The sequence below is a fragment of the Crocodylus siamensis genome, chromosome 2 (genome assembly GCF_052110815.1).
Source record: "Crocodylus siamensis isolate JL-2025a chromosome 2, ASM5211081v1, whole genome shotgun sequence".
Taxonomy (NCBI): domain Eukaryota; kingdom Metazoa; phylum Chordata; order Crocodylia; family Crocodylidae; genus Crocodylus; species Crocodylus siamensis.
In genome coordinates this window covers 127,358,219-127,385,083 of record NC_143396.1, presented here as the reverse complement: position 1 = coordinate 127,385,083, position 26,865 = coordinate 127,358,219, and the positions used below count along the sequence as shown (strand labels likewise).

At 47.1% G+C, this 26,865-nt stretch overlaps 1 protein-coding gene across 6 annotated transcripts in view; it reads right to left on the bottom strand.

Annotated features, from left to right (window-relative positions):
* The window catches only part of INTS10 (integrator complex subunit 10), a 61,773-nt gene extending 39,794 nt beyond the window's left edge, over positions 1-21,979 (bottom strand). For 2 of the 6 annotated variants that reach the window (XM_090036783.1, XM_090036784.1), the window contains exons 1-8: positions 21,721-21,979; positions 7,672-7,739; positions 7,239-7,342; positions 4,186-4,325; positions 2,961-3,042; positions 2,145-2,285; positions 863-1,034; positions 142-311 (exon numbers count right to left, since the gene is read on the bottom strand). In XM_090036783.1, the coding sequence (XP_089892909.1) occupies positions 142-311; positions 863-1,034; positions 2,145-2,285; positions 2,961-3,042; positions 4,186-4,325; positions 7,239-7,342; positions 7,672-7,739; positions 21,721-21,849 (1,006 nt within the window). In that variant the 5' untranslated portion in view covers positions 21,850-21,979. The remainder of the gene's footprint in view (positions 1-141; positions 312-862; positions 1,035-2,144; positions 2,286-2,960; positions 3,043-4,185; positions 4,326-7,238; positions 7,343-7,671; positions 7,740-21,720) is intronic. The other 4 variants (XM_090036787.1, XM_090036788.1, XM_090036785.1 and 1 more) reach the window with 3 other exon arrangements.
* Between the last annotated feature and the right edge of the window lie 4,886 nt (positions 21,980-26,865).

Sequence of the window (26,865 nt, the reverse complement as noted above, 5' to 3'; positions counted from 1 at the left end):
CAGAAGCTATGCCAGAAGGAGATTTATGACTCAAAATGTATCTTTAGAAGAAAAAAATGTTCATGCTTAAAATAATGATTCCAGAAAAAGTTACACTGTTAATATCTTAAAGATCTTTCCACATTAGTCTTTAACACTAACCTTGGAAGAGAGAGGGCTGGATGCTGCTGACATATTGGAACGCATTCTTAAAGAAGACCAACATTGTTGAATAGACTACTTGATTCTTATACTTAGCATGGGCTTCACTATCAAAGTTACTAATGTATCTGCAAAGGTCTTTCATTCTATGTAAGATATCACCAAAACTTCTGAGGGATAAAAAAAATTACAAGGTATTACAAAGACTTCTAAACCAAAGAAAAGCATACAAAACTACGCATTTCAAATTTGGTAATAGCCACAACATTGGGAAGGGGAAAAAACCCAGATGCTGCCCTAGTAAAAAACACAAAATAATCAGCAAGGAAACTGACGCATCTGGGAGAGCAACTCTGTTCAGTACTGTACTTAAATAGTGTTGAATTAGTGTTTTTAATCTGCACTTGCAACTCAGTGCTCATGCATGAAGCAGATTCCAGAAGAAGTTCAGTAGGAGCCATCCATGTCTTGTTATCAAAGAGGAGCTTTGTAATCGTAAAACAAGCTCCTGAGCCAATATGTTTCTAAGTAGAGTTTAAAGGTCCACAGAGTCTATGCCCCAGCTTTTTATTGGATGCTTCCAAAAAAATACTGAACTGAGATAAAATAAAATGCCTTAAAATTCATCATATTTTATAGTTCATTTTTATTGAAATATTGAAGACAAACTCTTTGAGGGTCAGTAATTTAGACAGCCAACTATAAGAGATCAATTTCTCACCTTCTCCCTTTCTCCATCTGCCATTCACACCTCATTCCCACAATAGATAGTATCTTAAACAGCCTCTCCCACGGGTCTGTAATCTGAGATGATTTCTCAGTCAGACCCTCTATTACATATTTCTGAGAGTTGCGCTTGCTTGGAGACATGAGATCAGAGGAATCTTGTGAACCTGTGTGGTCAGAGGAGAGGGGGAAGTACAGTGAAGTCTGGTTAATAAATCAGGGTTGTCAATGTAGGTCTTACCAGTCAGTGCACTCCATAATTACCAACCCTACTGATTTACACAAACCACTCAGGTTAATTTGTTATTTGATAAAGCATAATTGGTCATATTCAACATAAGATAAATGTAGAAGATGCTGTCACAAACTGTGTTTAAGAAAGGGATAAATTCTTCCTCATCCCTCATCTAGGGAGTGTTCTAGAGTGTTGAACTGGCACATATTTGTAAGCAGAAAAAAGCTGGGCAGGTGCTCCCAGAGGCATGAGGAGCCCAGTCCTACAAGAGAATTCCCTGGGTGTGTAGGATCAGGCCCCTCAAGCTCTGGGAGAGCCTGCTCGAGGTAATGGGAAAGTATAAGCAGCTTTTGGCTGTTCATGCCTTAGAGCAAACAAATGTCCACCACTAAATAGTGGCAAAATCTGATCTTCTCACTCTCACTCTGATGAAGCAGTACTACTCTACTACCTACCTACTACCTACTCTGACTCAGTATCTGATGAAGTAGGTTATTGCTACAAACTGGCTCAGTGAGGCACAAGGCAGTGGTTTTCAAACTTTTAAGGCTCCCAGCACCCTTCCATAATGTCTATGAACTGAACGGCACCAACTTTCAATAACAAATGTATTTACTACTTAGCTCCTCACACAGAGGAAGGAAAGAAGGAGCAAGGACTTAGCTCCTCACACAGGCCAGCAGGGACAAGCATTAACTTACCCAAAGCCAAGCCTGAACTTACCTCCTTGCACAGAGATCAGCAGAGAAGTGCAAATGCTTTTCTCCTTGCACTGTATGGCACCATCAAAAGGATCTTGTGGCATCCCAGGGTGCCATGGTATCCCCCAATGAATACTACTGCTCTAAGGTGCTACCCTGTTCTACCTTCTGTCTGCTTTCAGACTAATATAGCTAACCACATCTCTACTGCTGAACTCTGTGGGTATACATGATATGAAACGTCATAAAATGTCATCTATTCACTTACACTGGTCTCTTTACTGTTCATCTTCTCCACAACAGATTTCAATGATATCTGACAAAAAAAAAAATGTTCTTACCTTGGTACTGATTTTCAGTTTGTGTAGATCTAGTCACATAATTAATGTAAAATTCTGCTGCTTTGTTCAGGTATTTGTACAACAAACTGGCAGGAAGCCGAACATCGGGGTTGTTAATTATTAGAGGAAGAACATCACAAACTAAAAGGTGAAAAAACATCCATGTTAAGTTTGGACCTTATTTAGCCTCCGTAAGTAACAGTAAAACTAAACCTAACCACAGAAATTTCCAGAACCTTTTGTCTAGGCAAGTAGCACAACAGTTAGCCATAAACTGTTGCATGGAACCTGTATATGCCACATTTTTTTACCAGTTTGACAATCAGTTCAATCTGTTCTGATTTTAAGACCTGCTCAAGCCAAGTTGACCTGGTTTAAGGTGGACTAACATGTTTTCAATTGAAGCAGCTCTCTGACCTGAGCGTATTGAAACAAGTTCCCTAAACATTGGTCAAGCCAACTTAAATTGGTTTCATATAATTTCAGAACTGGTCAGTAAATTTCCCCTGTCTAGGCAGGTCTTCAGTGTTTCCATCTGTTAACAGTTTAGAGTACAGAAGAATTGAAGGAATTACCATTTTTACAAACAGAAGTTATATAAACACCATCTAAATCTCTTTTGGCATAAAGGTAATAGATCAAATGAAAGACCTTCACTGCATGTCTACTGATAGGATTGCCAACTCCTTCAACACACATCACTTAATTAATACCAACTTGGGCTGAATAGTTCTTAGCAGATGGTACTAAGTTTTGCCTAGCAGATGGTACTAAGCTTTACTATACAGCCCTATAATAAAAAGAGGATTTACTTACCAAATAATTTCCTAAAGCAATTAACTGGGGATTCTTGGTCTTCAATACTTTCAGCCTCTAATAATGTTTCTCCAAGGCCCACCTGTGCAGAAAGTAGTGCAAATGAAACTAACTAGTTACCACATTCAGAAGAATATCTGTAGCATTTCCTCACTTCTTGAGGCTGCCACCCCAAGCAACTTTGCAACCTTCAATTATAATTGAAAGTTAAACCATCACCTTTTAGTTTTTATGAAGGAAGTGTCAGGGACAAACAGTCCAAGATCAAGTTGTGTGTATGTAATAATTATGTTGCAAAAATACTGCAGTACATATAGACATCAACTTACTTACACAACTGTCAACACAGTGTAACAATCTGCCAAAGGAAGTTGTAGAATCTACTTCATTGGATCCTTTCAAGTAAGGAATGCATAGGTATCTGACATAGTTTAGGAGTAGCACATTTGCAGCTGTACAGTGGGTTGGACTAGATCAATGTTTCTCAACCCACGGGTCGCAGCCCAAAAGTGAGTCCCAGAAGTATATGAAACTGTTGTGAACAAATTTAAAAAATGGATCAACAAACTTTAAAAATGGATTCTCCTTTAAAGGAGAAAAACCATGGCTTTTCCTTTGGAAGCTGGCAGAGCTCCAGCCTGCAAGGAGCTGTTTGGGGTCCCCCTGCCCCACACATTGGGGTGCTGGGGTCTGGGGGCAGTTGGTTGGGAGTGAGGGGCACTGGGTCAGGACTGGCCATCCATGTTTACAAATGGGTCCTGGTACAAAAAACGTTGAGAAGCACTGGACTATTTGATCTCTGAGGCCCCTTCCAACCCTACCAATCTACAATTCCACTTTCTCCCACTCTTCTCTAGATTAGAGTTAACTGTGAAGTACTGAAACAGCGTCCCTCCCTTGGACACTAAATTTCATTTTAACATGAGATTACAATGATTTTCCATAGTCCTCTTTTGTGGTCCAAGCTTACATTAAATACAGACTCTTCTGGGGATTTTACAATGCAAAATATTATTTTTGTTTGCCTCTGTTTATTTCAAGCTCATCTCTTTTACTGGATGTTCAGAAGGTATAGTAATGACAGCATCTGACAGCTGTCTGCATTGATAGCTACAAGGTCAGAATTAAAAATATCGAATCAATTTCACAAACCAATGACTTGCAGACAACACCTGAAAACTCAGACTGACAAGTGAACAGTGACAAGGGGCTAGTTTTCTCTTACCCCGTGCTGTACCACAGTTTCTGGGAATCGCCGTAGCAACAGCAATAGCATTTCTGCCCGTTCCAGAGTATTAAAACACTGCTCTGTGGCTTTCAGTAACATTTCACACTGGACACGACCAGGAAGAGTCTCAAATAAACCTAGAAAAGGAAAACAGATATTGAAATTAGAAAAAAACCTTCAATGGCCATGTCCAGAAAAGTGCAGCCGTGTGGTATGTGTCTGCAGCACTACATACTGCACGTTCAGTTGTTCTTTGCACTGCAAGGGAGCAGCTCGTGGTTGTTTTTACTTACCCCTAGATATCCAGCGGTCAAAAAAACCCACAGAAAAAAAAAGCAGAGTGGCACTTGTGGGGGCAGCATGTACCACTCAAAACCGGAGCCTAGCTGTCCAGAGCCACAATCTGCCAGCTGGCTAGACTTCCGCACAGCAGGATTGCCACTTCTACAGTTCCAGGAGGCCCCCAAAACCCCAGGTAAGACAGCCCAGGCATCCTCCCCCTGTTCCACCTGATGCAACCTGCTATGTGCCAGAAGATGCATGGCACAGGTGTTCCCCAGGGACAACTAACAGCAGCACAAGGTGCGCCTCTACTAGTTGTCCCCAGGGAACCAAATGTCCATGCAAGTGTGGACGCACCCAGTGTGTCTTAAAACAGGATAAGAAAAGAACAGGTAACAGCTGATCCTTAGTTTTATCAAGACATCACACAGCAGATGCGTGTACCTGATGCATAAGCGGCAATTTAAAGAAATTCCATTATGTGAAAGTGGCAAGCTTCAAAGAAGTGAGCATATAATAAATGACCACTCAATAGATTCTTTTTCTGAAGGAATAACAGAACTTCCTAAGTTATTTCCTGCAGCTCTTGACTGGTTAACTCAGCCTTAGACTACAGTTATTGCTATTCTCCTAAATAGATGCGGGGGGAGGTCATCTTATTGTTTAGAGCTACAAATGTCATATTACGCTGTTCTTGCCACAAGTATCAGGTACTGAAAAAAGAACCTATTTTGACATTTGGGAGAACAAGCATACAGCAGTTAACTTGATTATTCTGATTACAAGCCTACATTCTCCTTCTCCAAAGAAAGCCATAAAAACATCACATCTGACTTATAGGCAGGGTTGTCCTATAATTGCTCCTTTGGGCTAGGGACAAAAGTTACACATAAGCTGATATAAGTGATCAGAAACTGGTTTAAATCCATAACAAAACAGAAGCTCAGTGCACATAAACCAGTTTCAAAATGGCCAAAACTGGTTTACAATACACTTGGTGGAATGTAGTATCAGCCCTAATTGATTTGGGTCAAATTTTTTGTCCCAGACCCCTTCCAGGTTTTAAGTTAAATCAGAGTTCCCCAGCTTCCCAGGAGGGCTGTGTTCTCTTCTCCAGAAGGCAGGACTGGCCCCGCCCCTCCACTCTCTAGCCCGAGCAGGGATGGGAGCATGGTCCCGTTAAGGAAATGGGCAGGGAGGGGGTTAATTCTTCCTTCCATCCCTTTTCCCACAACCTGCTGCAGCCAGGGTCTGCCCATCTGTGGGCGAGCAGGCAGCCAGGGCTGCCAGACCCCAGATGTGGTTCCTGGAGCCAGAAGGACCAGAGGAAGAAATTAAACCCCTCTCTACCCCCTTAGCCTTAATGAGGCCATGGCAGGACAGTGTCTAGTCATGCCCCCCTCCTCTGCCACTGGAGCAGCAAGCGGAAGAGGTGGGGCAGCAGCCTCTGTCAGGGTGTCCCAGGGAACGCAACCATGGAGGACGTTTATTCCCCCTTCCCTTCCCTGTCCCACTGGCAGACACTGCAGCTGTCCCAGCATGACCCCATTAAGGCTAAGGGGCAGGGAGGGAGTTAATTCTGCCCCTCCCTCCACTCCCACTTCTGGTCTGAGCCATTGTAGGCATGTGCCTGCATTTCCGGAATGAAAAGTGAATGTCTATCCACTTGCAAATCGGTTCAATCTCTACAGGTTAGACTAACCTGCAGAGACTGAATCAATTCAGGCTTAGGCTTTTTGGATATCTGTCCCTAGTCTTACAGGCTTGGCTTTTGTCTTTGCAGTATCTCTGTTCATGCAGTAAAAATACAGAGCTAGAATTTTTTCACTTCAGCTTTTATTTGATTATTTTCAGTGAATTTAACCCTTTCAGTCCTTTCCCTTTTTTTGTGATTATTCTGTGGAATTTATAAGAACAGCAGCAGTGCAGGGGCTTTATCTGTATTAAACACACAAACTCATGTTCAGGGAAAAAGCTGTTTTTCCAAAAACTGAACCTGGAATACAGGGTTGCCTTGTATCTAGAACAATACAGTGGTCAGGCAATTAAATAAAGCCAATTTAAATTTTAAAATTATGTTATGATGGTGCGCAAGAATATTGAGGTTATAATCATTTAATATTTGTTACTTTAAGATATGTGATTGCATTTTCAGGAATCTCCATTTGGATTTGTAATCATTAACTATGCATTTTGATAAAAAATGCGTTTATCAGGCCACCTATCTCCTATATCATCCTTGATAAAATCCTGATAGAATCTATCTCAAGTGAAGTCCCAGGTCAGTGTCAACATACTGCAGCCACTCTATTTATTTATTGGAGTCTGGCTCAATAGTAGAATTCTACATACTCCTGATATATGTTTTGGGAGATATTTATGAATGTTTGGAACTACACTATGTTCACAGACTTTATACAAACTCTTCTTCTCTACCTACACCACAGACTACACTAACTAATAACATGCATTGTCCTCAGCCAGTCTGCCAGACTCAAGCGCAAATTACACTACCTGTGGTTTGTCAAATGCTCTGCTAGCCAACATTAATTCATTAGCAAGGGCTGGCTGCTAACAGAGAAGCAGAGCAAGTAGCTTGCTCCTTACTGAATGTCAGCTTTCAGCTTTTGAAGCTGAACTGGCTATGAGTCCCAATAAACACAGGGAGCTCACCACACTGGAACTTGTAGTTGCTGAACTGAATTGATAACCTGGGGTTTGGTTCCAGATTCCTACTACAGTCCCTCCAGTCAATTAGTGGCCCTTACCTCTTAAAAACTGGGTTTGCTTATCCTGCGAGTCATTCCGTAACGCCGATGTAATAACGCTAATCTCCCTCCACACCACTGGTTGGTCTGGGAAATTCACAAACCTGGGATAAAGTGTCAGACAAAAAAGTTAGAACTATTCCCAATCTATTTTAAAACAGAAGCATAGTTATGAAAGCATCAGTGTGGAGAAATGCAAAAAAGTATTTCACTTTTCAGGATAGCTTTTGTTTTTTAAAAGACAGTAAGGTCCAATTTGTATCCAAACAAATGACTGTTTGGGTCATAACAGCACTGAATCTTTGGAAATTCTTATAAGAATGGTTTACAATAAAAGTATGATGCTGTGTTTCTAGATCTTTCTGACTAGCTACATTTCAAATAAGCTTTCAGAAGAGAATTAAATGAAAAAAAAAACCTCACTGTTACTTACATGTCATACAACAGTCTGCCTGCTGATGCTGTCCGTTCAGCATTCCTTTCAATAGTGTACATCTCATACTGCAATACACAAAAAGGGGAATTAGCTGAACTACATATTCTCATGTCCTTGCTTGGTTCTTCCAAACTGAATACTACTACTAACTTGTTATACTATACCCATAGTAAAAAAGTAAAAGCAGCTCAATGGAAAAACTAGCAAATGATTGCAAAATGTCCACAACTACATAAAACTATTAATTTACCACCAACAGTTTAAGTATTACTACCAGGGCTATAACTTTTTTTTTTAAATTAAGCAAAGTAACACACTAAATTCCATCAATTACCCAAGCAGAGCTTACTCAGGGAGTTGCTTAGCCAAACATGGTTCAAAACTATTTTTTGTGACAAACAGGCTTTTACCAAGCCCAGACCAACGGAAAGAACTATGAAACTAATAATGCTAATGAAAGAAGTGTTATTTTCAAAACAGATAATCATTTCCAGCGCTGGAAACCCAAATGCAGCAGGACTGTGCTAGTCTAGGAGAAGAAAAGAATAAAAGCGACTAAGCCAGTAATATAGTAGAGGAATTAAATAGTATAGTCTCACTGTCTTTGCTTTGCGATATGCCAACAATAAATACGTTCTTAAAAATTTCTTGTTTTTTATTGTTAGAAAGTTTAGAAAAGGATGACATTTTCCCAAAGAAGGTGCCTTTTATTTTCAGTATAGTTCCTGTTGACAACCTGGGGATTATGACCAGAGATCCAGGTTTCCTTTTTCCCACAAAAAAATAGGGAAAAGCTGCAGATTCTCCCTTTTACCTAAGAAAAACATGGGCTTTTCATTTTAAAAGAGAAACATGCAGATTTTGCTCTTTTTCAGAGAGCTCTCTGCAGGCTGGCAGAGTTGCAGCCTGCAAGGGACTAGGGGGAGTGGGAGGAGGGTGGTCAGGCAGGGGGCACCATGTGCACATACGGGCACATGGCTGCCAGGCAGCCTGGAGAGCAGCTCCCACAGGTAAGTCTGGTGGGGGTAGGGATTGAGGCCCCCATAGGGAGGGCAGAAGGGATTTGGGCAGGGCTGGGGCCAGGGCTGCTGGCCAGCTGGGTGGTGCGTAGGGCTTGGGGCCCAGGGTTGCAATGTGCGGCTGCAGGGCCCCAGTAGAAAGCAGGAAAGGGCCCATGGGTGATTGGTGCCTCCTGAGATGGACGGGTGGGGGGGAGACTTGCCCCCCCCAGTGGCCAGTCAGCAACCAGGGGGTGCCCCCCACAGCTGATCCTGCAATCTGCGAGTGGCAGTGGTGCATCGCTGGCACTTCTGAGCACACTGCTGACACTTCTGGGTAAGCGCAATTGGCCACAGGGGGACCACTTCTCTTGGCACCCCCACTCCCTGGCCAGCACTTTTTGGGGGGGCATCAGCATTTTCACTTGCCCCTCCTGCCCAGGAATGCTGGCTGTCAGGGGTGCACCAGCACACTTGGGATGCACGTACAACCTCATGCACCCCCTATGTCTTGCCACTGACTGGGCCACAAGTGGTTTGTGGGGGGAACAGTTTCCCTCCACTGTGCACAGTCCCAGGGGAGCAGGAGGGACTCATGCCTCCCAAATCTGTGCACAGAGCAGGGGCAGGTTGCCTGCTGTAGTCTTGGGCTCCCCGCCCACCCTGCTGCCCTCTACCTCTGACTCTGCAGCCCAGCAGGCGGGACCTGGAGTGGTAGGACAGAGCAGGGCCAGGAGGGGAAGCTTCTTGCTGCCACTGCAAGCCCTGCACTGTTCTGGCAACTTGCCCCCTGCTTGTCCCAGAGCAAAGGGAACAACCTCATGCTGCTGCCCACACTGTAGACCTGGGTCACTTGTCTTACAGCTGTGGCAGCTGAGGGCCCACTCCAGCTGGGCAGAGGGCTGTGGGTGGGGGGCAAGGGGCACCAGCAGGTCTGGGGAGGCTGTTGCTTGAGAGCAAGGGGCCTGGACCTGCATTCCAGTGAGCTAAGACAGCAGGGGGAGTTCCGATTTTCCATGACAAAAACCCCCAAAATCAAATGCCATAATTTATAGGTACTTAGAATTTATTTTATCATAGCAATTGAATAGTGATTATAGCTGAATAAATATTTACACTCTTTGTTAAAGGAGTTCACGCTGACCCAGACTCCACAACCCTCTTCAGGTGCGCAGTGAACTACATGTTTCCAGAAACTAGAGGACGATTTTGTTCTCATATCTTAGTATATTTAGTGTAAGTTCACAGTTCTCACCAAGGAATTCGCTTCAAATTTACCCTTTTGCACCTGAAAAAAAGAATCTAGACTATAAAATACAAGCAGGGATGGTACTTCCACTGCCTTGTTCAGTGGCCTCCTCCAACCCATTCATGGTATTTTTTTCAGCTTCAGCATTAATGAAATCCATTTGAAAGTTAGGATGCAATCATGCAGACTGCAGCCACTCCCACAATGAGGCCTATGGAGCACTTCCTAGGGAACTGCAGAGTATAGCTGCCAGTTGCCAGACAGCACTGTATGTAGTAATTACTTTTCCAATATTATGTTTCCATGGAAACAACAGCTATAATTCTTATGGGAACATTAGTTGTTGATGAATGAGAAAGATGGTTGGTCTGCACACTTGTGAACAGGAGTAGAGGTAGTCCCTGACAAATTCCTGATTCATGTGTGACTCATGCTATGGAAAAGTTTGAGAACCCTTATTATAATATGTGCCCTCAAGAGAGTGGAGGCTCCCCTGGACATTAACTTTGCCATTTCCTGACTTCGCCATTCTTCTTTCTGCAACTTTAATCCCAAGTCCTGCAAACGCATGTGATCAAGCTTTGTTTTCAGCATGACTAGGTCTACTGATGTTGCACACATGCTTAGGTATTTGCAGGATCATGGCCTGTTCTCAATGTACATTTTGATGGAGTTCTCAAAAAAATCTGGGGAAATTGACCCATGCTGAGTTCTGTGCTGCTGCATCTCAGCTGCTGCCAGTACTCAGGCTAACTTGGATACATCTATGCTACAAGCAGTCACTTTTGTAAGAGGATCCTAGTCCGCTTGTCATTACCCCCTTCTCCAGAACCCTGCTGATACCAGATCCTGGTGCTTCCCCATTGCTTCCACCCCAATCCACTTGTCAATGTGCAGAATGAACTGGGATAATAGCAGAGTTAAGACTCAGGAAGTGTTTTGCTGGGAGAAAGGTAAAGTTAACCAGATTTAAGCAAATTCGAAATTCCATTGGGCAAGCAGCTTTTGGTGCAAGCTCCCCCACCTACACTCTGGCATGGTCCCAGTGAACCTTTACAAATAACAACACTGACAAATGCTCACTGACAATTGCACACAATTGCTTGGGGAATACAGACATCTTGCCTCTACTGTTAGCTGATTTCTGGGGCAAACCTTTATCACTTCAACAAATCAAAGAAGGATTTTCATAATTCTGCACCTCAAAACACCAAGTCACCATAGCTGCACCACCATAGCTGCACCAGAATATTAGCAAGGCTTATTGAACTGACAAAACTTTCCTTCTTATTTCAAGAATGGGCAAACTATCTGTAATGAGGCCCGTACCCCATCACTGAAGGAGAGGGGAGATAGGAATCAGCTGGCTGGCTCCAGCCTCCAGGAAAACTGATGGCAGAGGGCCCTTTAATAAAATGGCTGCTCCCTGCAGGTGTTGCCAGTGATTGACAGGCCTGGGGCAGAAGTAGTGGGTTAAGTGACCCAGAGAAAGGCATGTAAGCCCAGGGCCTGACACAAGGTGGGCAGTCTGACCCTACAGGCTGCAAAAAACAGGGCTCTGGGGAGGAAAGGGGCCTGAGTGGCCAAGGACAAAGGACTCCAAGTTGCAGGGAAGCTGCAAGGAAACCCCTGCACCACCAAGGAGCAGAAAGGTATTTGGAGACATTGCACAATGTGGTGTTGACCCAGAGCTGGGGAACTTTTTGTTTGAGAGCAGATCCTTGTATTTTGTCATTTGTGTTGAAATACTGTTAGAAATGGAATATTGTTAGAAATGGAGTATTGTTAGAAATGCACAGCTTGCATCTTGCACCCGATAAGAAAGAAACACTGCCAAGGACTTTTTTCCTTGCCCAGCCTTGCCACAGCTTTTCTTATACTAAATCACAGACTCTCCCCAGCTTCTTCCTAGCCTTTCTCATACAGATTACAGAAGCTGGAATTCAACTGACTGTGTCCTTGAAAGGGGGGGGGGGTTTGAACTCTTGGTGACCTATAGTAGTCTCTGAGCATGCTTAATTAGCTGATGCATATTTACCTCTCCGCCCTGCATACTTAAGTAGTTAATTATACTATACATGCGATGTATGTAGTGATGTAACCACAGGTATGCTTGTATGAAACGGAAGTGAGCTGTAAGAGTTCCTGTTTCTGCACACGTGCCCAGGAGGAAAAAGATAAATACAGCCTGCAAAACTCCTTGGGGGGTTCAAAGTAATCTGAGTTTTTGACTCTGCTCTGACCCTATTTGCAAATACACCTTTTGTGCCATCTAATGAGTGTGTGTCTGTGATTTTGGTGGCCTCCAGAGAAACAAACCGCTTTAAGCGTCAATACTACTGGACCAGATTGTGGGTGTAGGAGAAGCAGCCATCAAGAAGGATGTCAAGGGCACCCCAGGTCCTAGACTGGGGTAGGCAGTTTCAGCTGGAAGGCTGCTTAACCAGTTTTGATGAGCTGTGAAGGGCCACAAGGATAGCTCCGCTCCCTTGGTCATCATTTTAGGACCAGAAGTCCTGCCCCAAGACCTGACCTTTGCCATTGGAAGTCCCTCTCCTTGCCCCCTTGTGGCCACCCCTTCCCCCAAAGTACTCCTTTTGGCAAGAGAGGATTGCTATCTTGGAACCAGAAAAAAAAAAAATCATATTCTAAATGTCAAACACCTACTATAACATATTCTATCACAAAAAATATTTTTATCATGATTTGTGTTTGCGTATTGTAGATAGAGGTAATAGCATAATAGTTTAAAAATCAAGTCTTACTCTTATATATTGTGTGTAGGAGGTGTGGGGGAGGCAATAAGGTATGTGGGGGGTGTATATGTGAGGGGGCTGTAAGCACAGGGTGTGGGTGTGTGGTGTTTGTAGGGGGTGGGGAGGAGTGTGGGGACCTCCCATGGTGTACACACCCTGCCAGCAGTAGCAGCAGCAGGAGGCAGTGCGTGCTTGGGGCCCGTGCAGATGCTGCTGCCCGACAGCACACAGCTCTGGCCAGTGCTGCATGTACTGGCAAGGAGTACAGCCAGGCCAGCCTGCCTCTATTGCATGGGACTCCCCACAGCACATGTGGAGCTCCCAGCACTCGCATGCCACCAGGGAAGCCCCATGTGATGGAGCCGGATGCCTTTCCCACCCCCTACTGTGCAGGTCCTGGGGCTCCGACAGGAAGCAGGTGGCTGGGTTCCCCTCTACTTTCGGCGGAGTCCTAGGATCTGCACAGCAGGAAGCAGGAATGGCAGCTGGCTCCATTGCATGAGGTTCTTCTGGCAGTGCACAAATGCCAGGAGAAGGAGATGCAGGTGCTTGTGCGGAGCTCCATGCAAGACATAGGCCAACCTGGCTGTGCTCCCTGCCACCATGTGCAGTGCTGGCTACAGCCATGTGGCAGCATCTGCATAGGCCCCAAGCACATGCTAACTCCTACTGCTGGCAGGGGCTGTGCACCATGGGGTATGTGTGTGGAGGATCCTCCCCCATGCCTACAGCCTGCCCTGCTGAGCTCTGTGCTCCCACCACCTCCCAGGCATGGGGTCCATGCTGCCGCCAGCTCCAGCCCCACACTCCCTTTCCCCCTCAACCTCCACTGCTTCCCTACCTGCTTCCCAGAGTAAGCCGGACACTGGGGAAGCCAAGCAGCTCCCCCAGGAGCTGCAGCAGTGGGGAAGCCAAGCTGCCCTGCTCAGAAGCTGCTGCTGGCCTGGCCAGGCCAGATCCTTCTGCCCACGACGGTGGGAGTGAGGCGCACAGGCTGCGTGGGTTACAATTATTTGATGGGCACCTGCGGCCTGGATAAGACTGCCTGGCAGGCCAGATCCACCCCTACCCTACTCTTTGAAAGGGGGGAGCGCTGCTGTAGGCAAAAAGACTGTGGTGTCAGATAGAAAGACTACAGCCAAGGAGCCCAGTGCCTGTGAGAGGCAAGACGAGGACCAAAAGGAGCCCAGGATCCTGAACCTTGGGCAGAAACACCCAGCTAGAGTAAAGTGGGCCAAGGCCCCCCCACCAGGAATAGCCCAGCATATCCCTGGTTCCAGCCTGCAGCAGCAGCCTGCCCTTACCCCACACAGATCCAAAGGCACACACCTCCCATTCCCTCCCAGGGTGCACACAGTGGTTGAAGCTGCTGCCCCCTCCCGCATGAGCCCCAGCTAGCCAGCACCTGACCCTGACCCAGGCCCAACCCCTCCCTCACCACAGGCACCTCAGTGTGTACACCCTCCTGATGCCCCTTCCCCCACAAGAGACTTACCAGACAGACATTGCTCTTCACACTCCTGGGCTGTGTATCAAAAAATTGGATCGGTATCAACCAATATGCCTCCTTAAAAATTGGCTGTTGGTATGGGCCCAAAAAATCTCTATCACTGCACCCCTATTGAGAAGCCAGAGGGGGCAAGCAACATGGAGTCCAAGTGGCCACCAGGGATTGATTTTGCCATCTTAGCACTGGGCACACTACACTGATGCATTGACTGGGCAGCACTGTTGGCAAGTTGCCCACCTTGCCAATTATGAAGGACCTTTGGGCCAAGTGTGAGTTGCCAGGCTCATTAGGATAGAGAATGGAGATAGAGCAGCTGATAAGGCTGTTGGCTCAGCAGCAAACTATGGCTAATGAGAGGCTCAGAAGTGGAGAACAAAGATAGAAGGCCTGATGCACTTGCAGTTTCAACAGGCCAAAACCCTGCAAATGATGGTCATAGAAAACCAGAAAGCAATAGCAAAAATGCTCACCTACAATACAGGAAGTCTCAGAGGCAGGGCCACAGCATGGTCTTGCAGCAACAGACCAAGGAAGATGACCCTGAAGCATTCACAGACGAACTGGAGAGGACTGTCACAGCCGCCCACTGTGAGAAACAAGCATGGGTCCCACAATTGGGTATACTGCTAGTAGAGGAAGTCCATGTTATATATCGAGTTTTACCTAGGTCAGATGCCACAGACTATGACAAGGTAAAGGAGGCCATGCTAAAAAGCATAGAGGTTTCTGAGAAGATGCAATTAGGAAGTGGCAAGACATGAGACTGCCTTCTCCTCCAGTTTTTCTGGCCTGGGATTCACCAGGAGGTGCTAGATTTTTTTACAGGCCTTGGCCAGAATGCCAGTGGACAGACCTAGAGGGATCTCAGAAAGCCCCACTGTTGCCAATGCCACTAATGGAGGAACCATTTGAAAGGGTGGCTATATACATTGTAGGACTGTTTACAAAGAGCACAGCCAGATAGTAATACACCTACACCAAGATACACTATGCCATAAGGCATTCAGAGATAGTCCCCCTTAGGGTAGGGATGGACAATTATTTTAAGCGAGGGCCACTTACTGAGTTCTGGCAAGCCATCGAGGGCCCCATGACAGGCAGCCAGGGGCAGATGAATATTAATTTCCTACATTTTTTAGGGCCCCAAGGGCTGAATAGAATGGCCTGGCAGGCTCCATCTGGCCCATGGGCCACATTTGCCCACCCCTGCCTCAGGGCGATTAGCACACCAAAGATTGCAGCTGAGTTACTGAAAAATGTGCCAAAGGAGATACTGACTGATCAAGGCAGCAAATTGATCAAGTTTACATCTCAAGTGTCTGAAAGAGCATGTGAGAACTAAGTATTGAAAGACTGCAGACATCAGTATAATCACCCACAAACTGACAGACTAGTTGAAAGATTCAAATTGGACGCTGAAAGGAATACTTAGAAAGATCATAGGTAAGGATCCCAGATATTAGGATGCACTGCTGGTGTCATTGATGTTTGTCTTTTGGAAGGTGTCTCAAGAGTCAACTGGATTTTTCCCCTTTGAACTACTACATGGGCACCAGCCATGGGAGGTTTTAGACCTGATTAAGGAGGGCTTGGGGGGTACAGGAAGAGTCAGCAAAGAACCTGGTCAAGCATGTGCTGCAGCTTAAGGAATGGTTCAAATTGGCCAGGGCAGCCACAAGAAAGAATCTGCCAGCCACATCATACAACCTCCAGGAATGGGAAAGGCAGTTCTTGGAAGACTACGTGCTAGTCCTTCTTCCAGATGAGACATCTAAACCAATGGCCCTGTGCCCAATGGCAAGAACCACCTGAGGTCACTAGGAGAACAGGACCCACAGACTATGAAGTGTGGTAGCCAGGCAGAAGAAAAACCCACCAAATGTACCATATCAACGTGCTGAAGACATGGAGGGAGAGGGAAGTTATGTTTGTAGCACCCTACCCAGACTAGCCAGAGTTGGGACCCCAGGAAGGAGAACAAAGGAGTGGAGACCTGGTAGCCTTGGGAGGTCAACTGTCAGATGCTTAATGAACTCAGATGGAATTGATAGTGTAAGAATTCCTTGAGATCTTTACCAAACAACCAGAATTAATCAGGCTAGTCAAGCACCAAACAGCAATCCTTAAAAGAATCATGAGAGAGGGCTGGATGCGTGCTCCTCAGCATCTGTAGGAACAGGTAAAAGAGGAGGTATGTCAGATGTCAGCCAGGGGTACCATTCAAGATGCACAGTAAGTGGTGAAGCCACATTACAATGGTTCCAAAAAAGGATGGCATGAGATGCCCGTGTGTGGATTTTTGGAAAGTAAATGAAATAGCAAATGTGACGTTTATTCCATGCCACGAATTAAAGGACCCGATTGAAAGGATTGGAAGAGCTCAGTTCATCTCTACTTTAGACCTCACAGAATGCTAGTCCCAAGAGAAAATGGCATTCACCACTTCATGGGGCTTATATGAATTCACCCAAATACCTTTTGGGTTGCACAGAGCTGTGGCTCTCTCTCAGAAGCTTATGGATCACATGTTAGCACCCTACTAAGATTATATGGTTGTTCACATTGATGGTGTAATACTTTTCTTATGGAGGTGGGACAAACACCTGAAAGCTCTCAGGGCAATGTTAGAAGAATGGATGCTTCATTAAGTCCATTTTCATAAAAAAAAAAAAGTGCGCCCTATGCAAGGAGGAAACATAATACCTTGAATTCCTGGTGGAAAGCGGGGAAATGAAGCCCTTGGCTGACAGAAAGCAAGCACTGGAGGAGGACTACCCTATGCCATGTATGAAAAGGTAGGTGCAAGCCTTCCCATGCCTAGCTAACTATTATTGTTGGACAGGGCCTATGTTTTCTGATCTCACAACACCCCTACCTGAGGTAAGGCAGCAGCCCCAAACAAAGTCTAACGGACTCCTGAAGCTACCAAAGAGTTGCCAGGAGGTAAATGATGTCCTATGCTTACAAGCAGAGGTACATGCACCAGACTTCAAAAGACTATTTCTGGTGCAAGCTGACACATTCAACATGGCTGCAGGGGAAGTACTAGCAAAAAAGAAAATAGGGAAGAATATCCAGAAAGTAGCTTATATCAGCCACAAATTGCACCCCACTCCCCCCACCCCAAATGATCATATGTCATCACTGAAAAAGAATGCTTAGCCAGAAAGTAGGTGGTGAGGAGTTTCTGTTATTACCTTTTGGAGAAGAAAGTCACAGTAGCAATGGACCACATACCTTTAAAGTGGCTCCACCGGATGAAGGGGAACAACTCCCAATCAACCTACTGGTGCTTAAGCCTGCAACTCTTAAACTTTCGCATAGAGCACTGGCAAGGAAAACAGCACAGCAATGCAGACTTCTTTTCCTGGAAGACCAAGGAAGTGAGCCAGCAGGAACAACTGGACTATAAGCCTGGGAAAAGAATGGGGGAGGGAAGGGTTTTAATGGGGTCCCTTCCCAATCACTGAAGGACAGAGGGAGCCACAGTTCAGTTGGTCAGCTCCAGCCTCCAGACAAACTGACTGATGGTGGCAGTCATAAATAAATAAAATGGCCATTTGCCCCAGATGCAGCCAGCACCAGTCAGTGACTGACAGGCCCTGAGCAGAAGTATTAGGTCAGGTGATCCAGAGAGACATATAAGCCTAAGGCCTGACAAAATGGGCAGTCTGGCCCTGCAAGCTGCAAGATGGCAGGGAAGAAAGGAGCCCAAGTGGCCAAGGACAAAGGACTCCAGGTTGCAGGGAAGCTGCAAGGAAGCTTCTGCACCACCAGACAACAAAAGATAAGTATTTGGGGGCCTTCTGTTGTGGCTTGTTGCATGGTGTAGTGTTGACCCAGGGTAGGAAACCTTTTGTTTGACAGCAGATGCCCAGATTTTGTCACTTTTATTTAAATACTGCAGGACTGGGCTGTGCCTGTAAAGGTGGAGGCAGCCACTGAAAAAGGTGCCAAGGGCACCCCAGATTTCAGCCCCTTTGAAGGAGGGGAGCACTGCTGTTGGCAGAAGGACTGTGATGTCAGACAGAAAAGACCAGGGCCATGGGGCCCAGGAGCCAAAAGGTCCTGGGACAGTGGAGCTCAGGCAGAGGGTCCCAGCTAGATTACAGTAAAGTGGGCCAAGGCCAGGAGGGCCTCAGCCCAGAGAAGGACCTAAGACAACAGGGTGGGACCCTGAGAGGCCAGAAGGAGCAAGCAAGGAGGGGGCCAGGGAGCCACTAGGGGATGACTTGCTTCCCCAGGCCCAGGTTGACTTTTATTAGTACACATTTAGGATTGTGAATCCAAAAAAGATGACAAAGCCGGTAGGGAAATTCAGATCTCCTGAGCAAAGGACTAACATTAGAGGGATGAGGGGTACATTAGATGCTTGCTCAATCTTGAGGTGGGGGTGTGGAAAAAGACTGCCTCGAGAGAGAAACAAAATTTGGAAAACCTCAGCCTCAAGGAGTGAAAGCTCAGCTACACAGTAAACAATTTAAACAAGCAGTTGTGTCATGGAAATTCTTAAACCACCTCATTTATAGATCCTCTTACATCCTCTGTAGAGGAAAACCATGTCACAGTGCCTATAAAGGGGATAACAACCTTTGTCTTTTGCTTGAAAAGATTATACAGGTGGGACTCAGGATTCTGTGCCAATGGACTGGCTCTGCATGGTTTACTTTTCAGTAAACTCAAAATAGACAAATGTTGCTCTGAAGCCCTGAGCATCCCCAGTGAAGTGCAAAGGGATGCACAAAGCATGAGACAAAACCTAGCTTTTCTGGAAAGCAGTGAGTGCTAAATGAATCAGATTTTTACTTATGCAGAAGGCTCAGTGAAGTAAGCTTCTTGCTTAAAGAAGTGTGGTTTTAGAGTTTTTGCCTAGTGCAAGAAAAAACAAAAAAACCTCCTGCTGATTATGAGTTGTCCAATGTTTAAATTACTGTGGCTGTGCCTTCCATGAAGCTATGAAAATAAAAAGGATACTGGCCATCCCAAAGGCAGGGTATAAGGGGCACTTGCTCATCAGGGCTTCTTAGAGGACAAGACTCTCACATCATGAACTAAGGCATAGGCAGGGTAAAGGTGCACCTTATAGACTAACTCAGAGCATTAGTCTGAACTAACTTCCAATTCAACACGGAGAAATGCAAGGTGCTCCACCTTGGGAGAAAACACCCACATGATACTTATAGGCTCAGCAGTGCTACACTCACTAGCACCATGACCGAAAGAGACTTGGGAGTTATGACTGACCACAAGATGAACGTGAGCCACCAATGTGATGCTGCGGCCGGCAAAGCAAATAAAACTCTGGCTTGCATCTTCCAGTGCATCTCAAGCAAGACCCAAGTAGTCATCCTCCCACTTTACTCAACCTTGGTGAGGCCATAGCTGGAGTACTGCATCTAATTCTGGGCTCCACATTTCAGAAAGGATGTGGAGAAGCTTGGGAGAGTCCAGAGGAGAGGTGTGTGCATGATTAGAGGTCAAGAGAACAGGCCTTATGAGGAGAGGCTGAGAGGTATGGGACTCTGCAGCCTGGAGAAGCAAAGGCTGAAGGGTGACTTGGTGGCAGCCTATAAGTATATCAGGGTGTATATCAGGAACTGGGAAAATGTCTATCTGTTCACCAGGACACCTCAAGGGAAGACAAGATCTAACAGTCACAAACTGCTGAAAGACTGTTTTAGACTGGACATAAGGAAAAACTTCTTTACCGCCCAAGCCTCCAGAGTCAGGAATAGACTCCCTCCCAGATGTGATGCAAGCATCTACTATGGATACCTTTTAAAAACAAAAAAAAAACCTTGGATGCTTATCTTGCTGGGCTGATCTGATGCCAGCTGACTTCCTGCCCCTTGGGAAAGAGGCTGGACCCAGTGATCTTGCAAGGTCCCTTCCAGCCCTAATGTCTACGAAACTGCCAGCAGGGAACTGCTAGTTGGGGAGTGTAGCCAGGAGCAAGGGCCTGCTAAATCCAGGGACCTTGGGCCCCAGTGGCTGTGGCAACCAGCAGCAGGAAAGCTGAATGAGGCAAAGACAGCCCCATTCACCTTCTGGCCACTCTGCCCACTGCAACCACTTTAGCACTACCTCCCTGGCCACTGGCCCTGTCACTGCCTTGTCCAGGAGCTGCTGCTATATGACCCCAACCAGAGCCACATTGTATCCTAGGCTGGATCCCACCTGCAAGGAGCCCCCCGGTTCAGTCTGGGGCACAAGGTGAGTCTGACACCCTTGGACTGACTGGCTCAGAGATGAAGGGAGAGGTGGCTCCCACAAGCAGATGCATCTACAATTCAGTTAGTTTAAGGCATACTCGTATCTTAAGGCCTACCTAACCTGGCCAGGTACCTCTCTCTGATCAGAAACTGACATGTTCAACCATTCAGGTTCAACTATAACTGTGTGACTAGGCTGAAGTCACAGAAATAACAAAGCAAGCCTGGAGGGGACCTCCAGACATCATCTAGTCCAGCCCCACTCCTGCCTGACACAGGCCTATCTGTTATACAACGAAACAGTGGGCCTAAACCCTCTAAAAGGCAACTGACTGAATGCATAACAACTAAATACCAGGGAAAGCCAGTGAGATAACAGGGATGGAAAGGGAAAGTCAAAGGTTAACAACAAGTATCCCAAGGGGAGATATGAAGCAGAGCACCTCGCCTAGCTCCCACAAGACAAAGAAAGCAGAGGACAAAATGCCCAGTGAAACTCTGCCCAGAGATGCAAACAAATGAGGGACAGAAAGATGGCCCCATGGCCACGGGGGATCCTCTGGTTTAGAGCTTCTTTTCTGGACAAATGGATGGGCAGCTTGGCTAAAGCCAAGAGAAGGTCCTGGGACTTGGTGTGGCCCCTGGTGGGGAATGCATAAACACAGCAGTGCAGGGAGCAAGGGGGCAGCCAGAACCTCAGCAGGAGGCTCTTGGAGGCAGTGATGAGGCTGCAGCCTGGTGCACTTGAGGTTGGTGTGTGCCAGGGTCTCCCTCTGGAGAGGGAAAGGGCAGCTGTCACAGGTGCCCATGCAACATGGCAGACACATGGCCCTGATGATGGCTCCATGAGGAGCTGCCAGCTGAGGTCCCCAGCAGCTCATGGAATGAGGGTGGAGTATAGGCTGGTCCACCAGGTGCCCTCGCCCTCACTGAGGGTATCTGGGTGGGTCATGCTGAGCGTGAGCCCTACCTGAGACTGGAGCATCCCTATCCCAAGCCTCTTAGACAGACCCACCAGTCCAAGCTCCTAGTAAAGTGGCAGTGGCAGCCCTGACAGCCTCAGAGTGGGCAAACTGCCATTTGACCCAAGAAGCCTTCCACCTCTGCACACAGCACCTCCCCTACATCCTCTCATTCCCCCCAGGTTCAGCACCCTACTTTGCACCCGGCACCTGTGCCTGCCTCCGCCCTGCCTCTGCACCCGGCACCTGCCCCTCCATCACACTCACGCCCCACCGCGGGGAAAGGGCGGGGCTAGCGGTTGCCGCGAAGCAGGGCGGGAAAAGGTGCGAGGGGCCAGGGCTGTGGCGGCCGCTCCGACCTGGATGTTGAAGTCGGCCGGGTAGAGGCTCCGAGCCGTGATGAGCCAGGCCTTGGCCGCCCACAGGTCGCCCTGTACCAGATCGCGGGCGCGCTTCACCAGGAACTCGCAGTCGCCCTGTGCCGACATCTTCCGCCGGTTCCCTCATGGAGACCCAGCGCGCATGCGCGAGCGGCCGCACTCCCTACTCAGCTCCAATGACTAGGGGAGAGAGAGGGGGTGGGGCCTTGCGGGCCACGTGGCGACGTCACCGCTACCGCTGCAATCGGGAGCCGCGTCCGCCTTTTGAATTGGTGGCAGCAGAGGGGTTTCCGGCCTGCCTGCCTGCCTGCTCCGCCCTCGTCGCCATGGTGACAGCATTTATCTCCGTCCCACCGAGCTTGGCCCGCGAGGCTGGGTCCGGGCGGGGAGGTGGGGTGTGAGGTAGAGGGCGGGGACTAGGGGGTGCAGTGAGTTCAGCCCTGGTGCCGTGTGTGATCAGAAGTAGTAAAAGCATTCAAAATGTAGTGTCGTGCGTGAGGCCGCTCGTTGATGCAGCAGATGCAAAACCCCAGTCCCTCCCAGGGAGCCTTACTTGACTTTTGGGTTTGCGGTCAGCACTTCCCCCGAAATAAAAAAATGCTTTAACTTTGATGATATAGGGGTGTAGGTTGTAGCAGTGCTGGTCTAAGGACGTAGGCAGACAAGATTCTTTGGGTGAATCAGATATCCTTTATTAGACCAACTTAAAAAGTTGGAAAATAATTATTATTAAGCTTTTGGGTTCAAAAATGCTTCGTCAGGCTAAGGAAGTTTCTGCAGTTGGTGTGTGCTTTTGCCGGATGGAATGAAAAGTGAAGAAGCCAGAGGCTGGTCTGGTCTGCGTACAAGACCGGTAGTCAATGAAAATATAGATTGAAGAGTCAATGGGTGAGAGACAGGCTGGGTGTGGGGGGAGAGAGAAGGGGGATGGATAGTGGAGAGATACCTGGGGAGTCAGATGTCAGGCAGGTTATATAATGTGTCATAAATCCAATGCCTATATTTAGTCCATGATTTTTAGTATCCAGGAGGTTGATGACGTGGATTTCATAGGCTTGTCTCTGGGAAGTGTTTTGTAAGTTTCCTTTGAGGATCAGGACTGAGAGATTGGAGAAAGAGTGGTTTTCTTGTGAGAAATGTGTCCCCACAGGTAACTGGGTGATTGCACACACCAAGAAAGCTGTAATATACAGCCAAGCCCTCAGATACCACCAAATTTGCACTGAAGAGAACACCCAGGATTACCACCTCACCATTCTTAAAAAGGTTTTCACCCAACAAGGACACTCCTCCAGAAAGATAGATCACACATTTGAAAGAGCCACCTGGATACCACGGGAGGAACTGCTGCAATACAGAAGAAAACCCCCCACAAATCGCACACTGCTGGTTATGACGTATCACCCTTCCCTCGAACCTGTATGGAAAATCCTCAAACAATTGCAACCCATACTAGAAAGAGACCCTATTCTTAAAAAGATCTTCCAAGGGCCACCCATCCTAGCCTTCAAACAAGCACCGAACCTCACTAACCTCATCACCAGAAGCAAACTTCCTCAAGCCCAGAACAGACCAAAAGGATCCAGACCTTGCCATGACAAGAAATGCAAAGCCTGCCAACGCATCTTTACCACCCCACAATCACTATACCCCACAACAGAGCCATCAGCATTCCTGGATCTTACAACTGCACCTCCAGAAATGTAATATATCTCATCCAATGCATCAAATATCCAGATGGAAAATATGTAGGAGAGACCAAACAACAACTGCGCACCTGAATGAATGCACACTGGAAATCTATCAAACACAGGAATACCCAGTTACCTGTGGGGGCACATTTCTCACAAGAAAACCATTCTTTTTCCAATCTCTCAGTCCTGATCCTCAAAGGAAACTTACAAAACACTTCCCAGAGACGAGCCTATGAACTCCACTTCATCAACCGCCTGGATAGTAGAAATCATGGACTAAATACAGACATTGGATTTATGACGCATTATAACCTGCCTGACATCTGACTCCCCAGGTATCTCTCCACTATTCATCCCCCTTCTCTCTCTCCCCTCCTCCCCGCCCCGGCGTGTTTCTCACCCATTGAGTCCTCAGTCTACATTTTCACTGACTACCTGTCTTGTACGCAGACCAGCTCAGCCTCTGGCTTCTTTACTTTTCATTCCATCCAGCAAAAGCACACGCCAACTGCAGAAACTTCCTTAGCCTGATGAAGGATTTTTGAACCTGAAACCTTAATAATTTGCTTAATAATTAATAATTATTTTCCAACTTTTTAAGTTGGTCTAATAAAAGGTATCAGATTCACCCAAAGAACCTTGTCTGTCTTAACTTTGATGACCCGCTTCTCATTCGCTCTCTGGTGACTTACAGACAGCAATATAAAGTAAATAAGAAGACACCTTATTTGCATGTTTTTGAAGCATACACTCATTTTTCAGCGGTTTTGAGCTTCCAGTACAATAATTTCATATTTAAGGCCTGGCAACGCTGCTCCTCAGCCTTGTTGCTGTGGGGATGGCCTGGCCTCCACCCTAGCCTTCCCTATTGCTGTGGTGATGGTGTGGCCCTGGCCTAGGCAGCCTCTTCCTGCCCTGGCAGAGCCAATTGATGCTTGCAGGAGAGGTGCCCCTGTCCACTCAAACATACCTCAGCTCCCTCCCACAGCATTGACCCCCATCAGGGTCAGCTCTTATCTCTCAGAGAGGGCAGGAGCCCTCAAACCCACTCTCCGCCCAGAGAGACTCCATCACCATCAGGAGAAGGGACAGAGAGAGACACACCCCGGTTGCAGTCAAAGACATGCCCCCCAGGCCTCACTAGTCTTGATAGACTCCCCCTCTGTCTAATCTTGGGTCTCCTAAACACTAAGCTCAAGTTCAGAGTTGGAAGCTGATGGTCTGGGGGGCAGCTCAGTGCCCAGGCTGTGCTGGTGATGGAGCTGTGTTAGTGCACAAGGGAGATCTCCAGCCCCTGCCCCAGCCCCTGTGGCTGCTGCAGGAGGCAAACCCCTGTAGGAACCCAAGATATACATGGGAATCAGGCAGCAGGGGCTTGCCTGGGCTCATGGCCACCACTGTCATGGGGAGGGGCTCTGTATGTGGAGCAGGGAAATAGGGGGCACGCAGTATCTGGGATGCAGGAGGGCACTGTCTTCAGGAGACATGGAAGAATCCCTGGGAAGTCGAGCTGCACTGTGGGTTCCAGTGGAACCTAAGAGAGTAAGAAAGAGCTCTAGGTCCTAGGAAAGCTACCTCTGTCAAGGGGAGAGAAAGCCCAGGGGAGAGAAGCAGAGGGAACCAGTTTGGGATGTTTAGCTGCTGCCAGGCTTAGCTTTCAAGTAAACTTTTCAATTATAGTTCCCATGCTGCCCTGGCTACGGCAGAGCAAACAGTGAATTGGATTGAAAAGAGCTCCCAGCCCTCAGGGACTCCATTTGCATCAGCCCCAAGGGAATGACTAGCCATGGTGAAATGAAGAGCTGACAATTTCACAGCTGCTGTGACTATGATAGTATCCTTGTCTAGTAATCAGTAAGGAGGACCCATCCCAAACCCTTGCAGAAGGCTTCGCAAAGCTAAACCACCTTAGCATTACCCCTTCCCCTTGCCCCATGTGTGCATCTACTGCTCCATGAAAGGTATTGGATTAGCACTGAAACAAGCCCTGGATCCATCTCCAGGGCAGGCTCCCCAAGCACACTATCCTCCTAGACAGCCTCAGCTCTTACATGAGGATGGCCATTCTGCCTATTGGGGTAACAGGGCTAGTTCAGGCTCCAAAGCCCATGCAGATCTTAGCTTTTTTGCAGACCTATGAAATAAGTGGAAAATGCTAACTTCTAAACTGGAGACTGAAACTGAGACCCATTAACCTCATCACCTGGGGGCCACCAAACCTCCTTTAAAGGGAAATAACCTTCTTTAGCCTGTTACTGACATCAGATGCATCTAAACCGCTACATGAATATACAAGCAATATGTACAAGAACAAATCACATGGAAAGAGCACTAAGGTTGTCAAGTCAAGCATCTTAACAAATGCCATGGGTTGCTCAACTGCTTGCTAGGTGCTGGCAGAATCCTGAGGACTGGGATTCCTGAATTGTCATCTTGGTGGTAGGTGCAGGGTGCTCTGAGCAGGATCCAGCTTCAAACTAGCCCAAATCAGGCAAGCTAGTCACTGTCCCCATGGGACTGCTGAACTGCAGTGCCAGGCCGGGCTTGGCAGCTGGGTGAGTGCTGCCAAAGCAAGGCTTACCGTGGTAGTGGGGAAAGCCACCCCAGGCAGGGAAGTAACTGAACAAGTAGAGTGCAGGCCTCAAATGAGAGAGACTGGGTTGGATTCACATGCTCCATGTGCAAGCCTGTTCTACAGGTCCAGGGTATGCCTGCCTGGCTACTACAGTAGTAAAAGCCCAGGGTGGCCAGTGTGGGGATCAAATCCACAGCCTTAGGCATTGTTAGCACCATGCTTTAACCAGCTGAGCTAGGTGGCCAGGGGCAAAAGTCTTCCCCTAGCAGGAGTGTACTTAAGACAAGCCCAAGTCAGGCAAGCTAGTCACCAGCCCTGTGGGAATCCTGCACTGCGGCAGCAAGCCTGGCTTGACAGCTGGAGGAACTAGCTCAAGTGGTAGAGTGCTTGCTTGGCATGGAAGAGGTTGCAGGCTAGTGGTCACATGTCGATTTACTACACTGAGGTTCCTCATGTGGCACTGCTTTCCCAAAGCCAAGACTTCTGAGATGCAGGGCACTGGCTAAAGAAATATCTGAGGTCCTGGAGTTGGGCTTGGTCATAATGCTCCATATTTTGGTATGTGCACCCCAAATATTTTTTTTATGGAGCGCTCTAGGTGTTTGTCCATCTGAATTTCTCTCTGCAGCCCTTTTTCAGAGGCTGTTCCAGTGGCTGAGAACATAGGGACAAACCCTACCCTCTCTGCAAATCTTACTTACAATCTGTTTACTTACCTCTCCTTTGTTTTCTTCTCTGTCAGGCAGTGGGCTCCAGCCAGTTCTGACACTGTGCCATGTTGTGCAGTTAAAGGCAAGAAGTGCAGATGAACATGTGTTTAAATCATTGTTAAGTGTTTTTTTATGATAACACAGA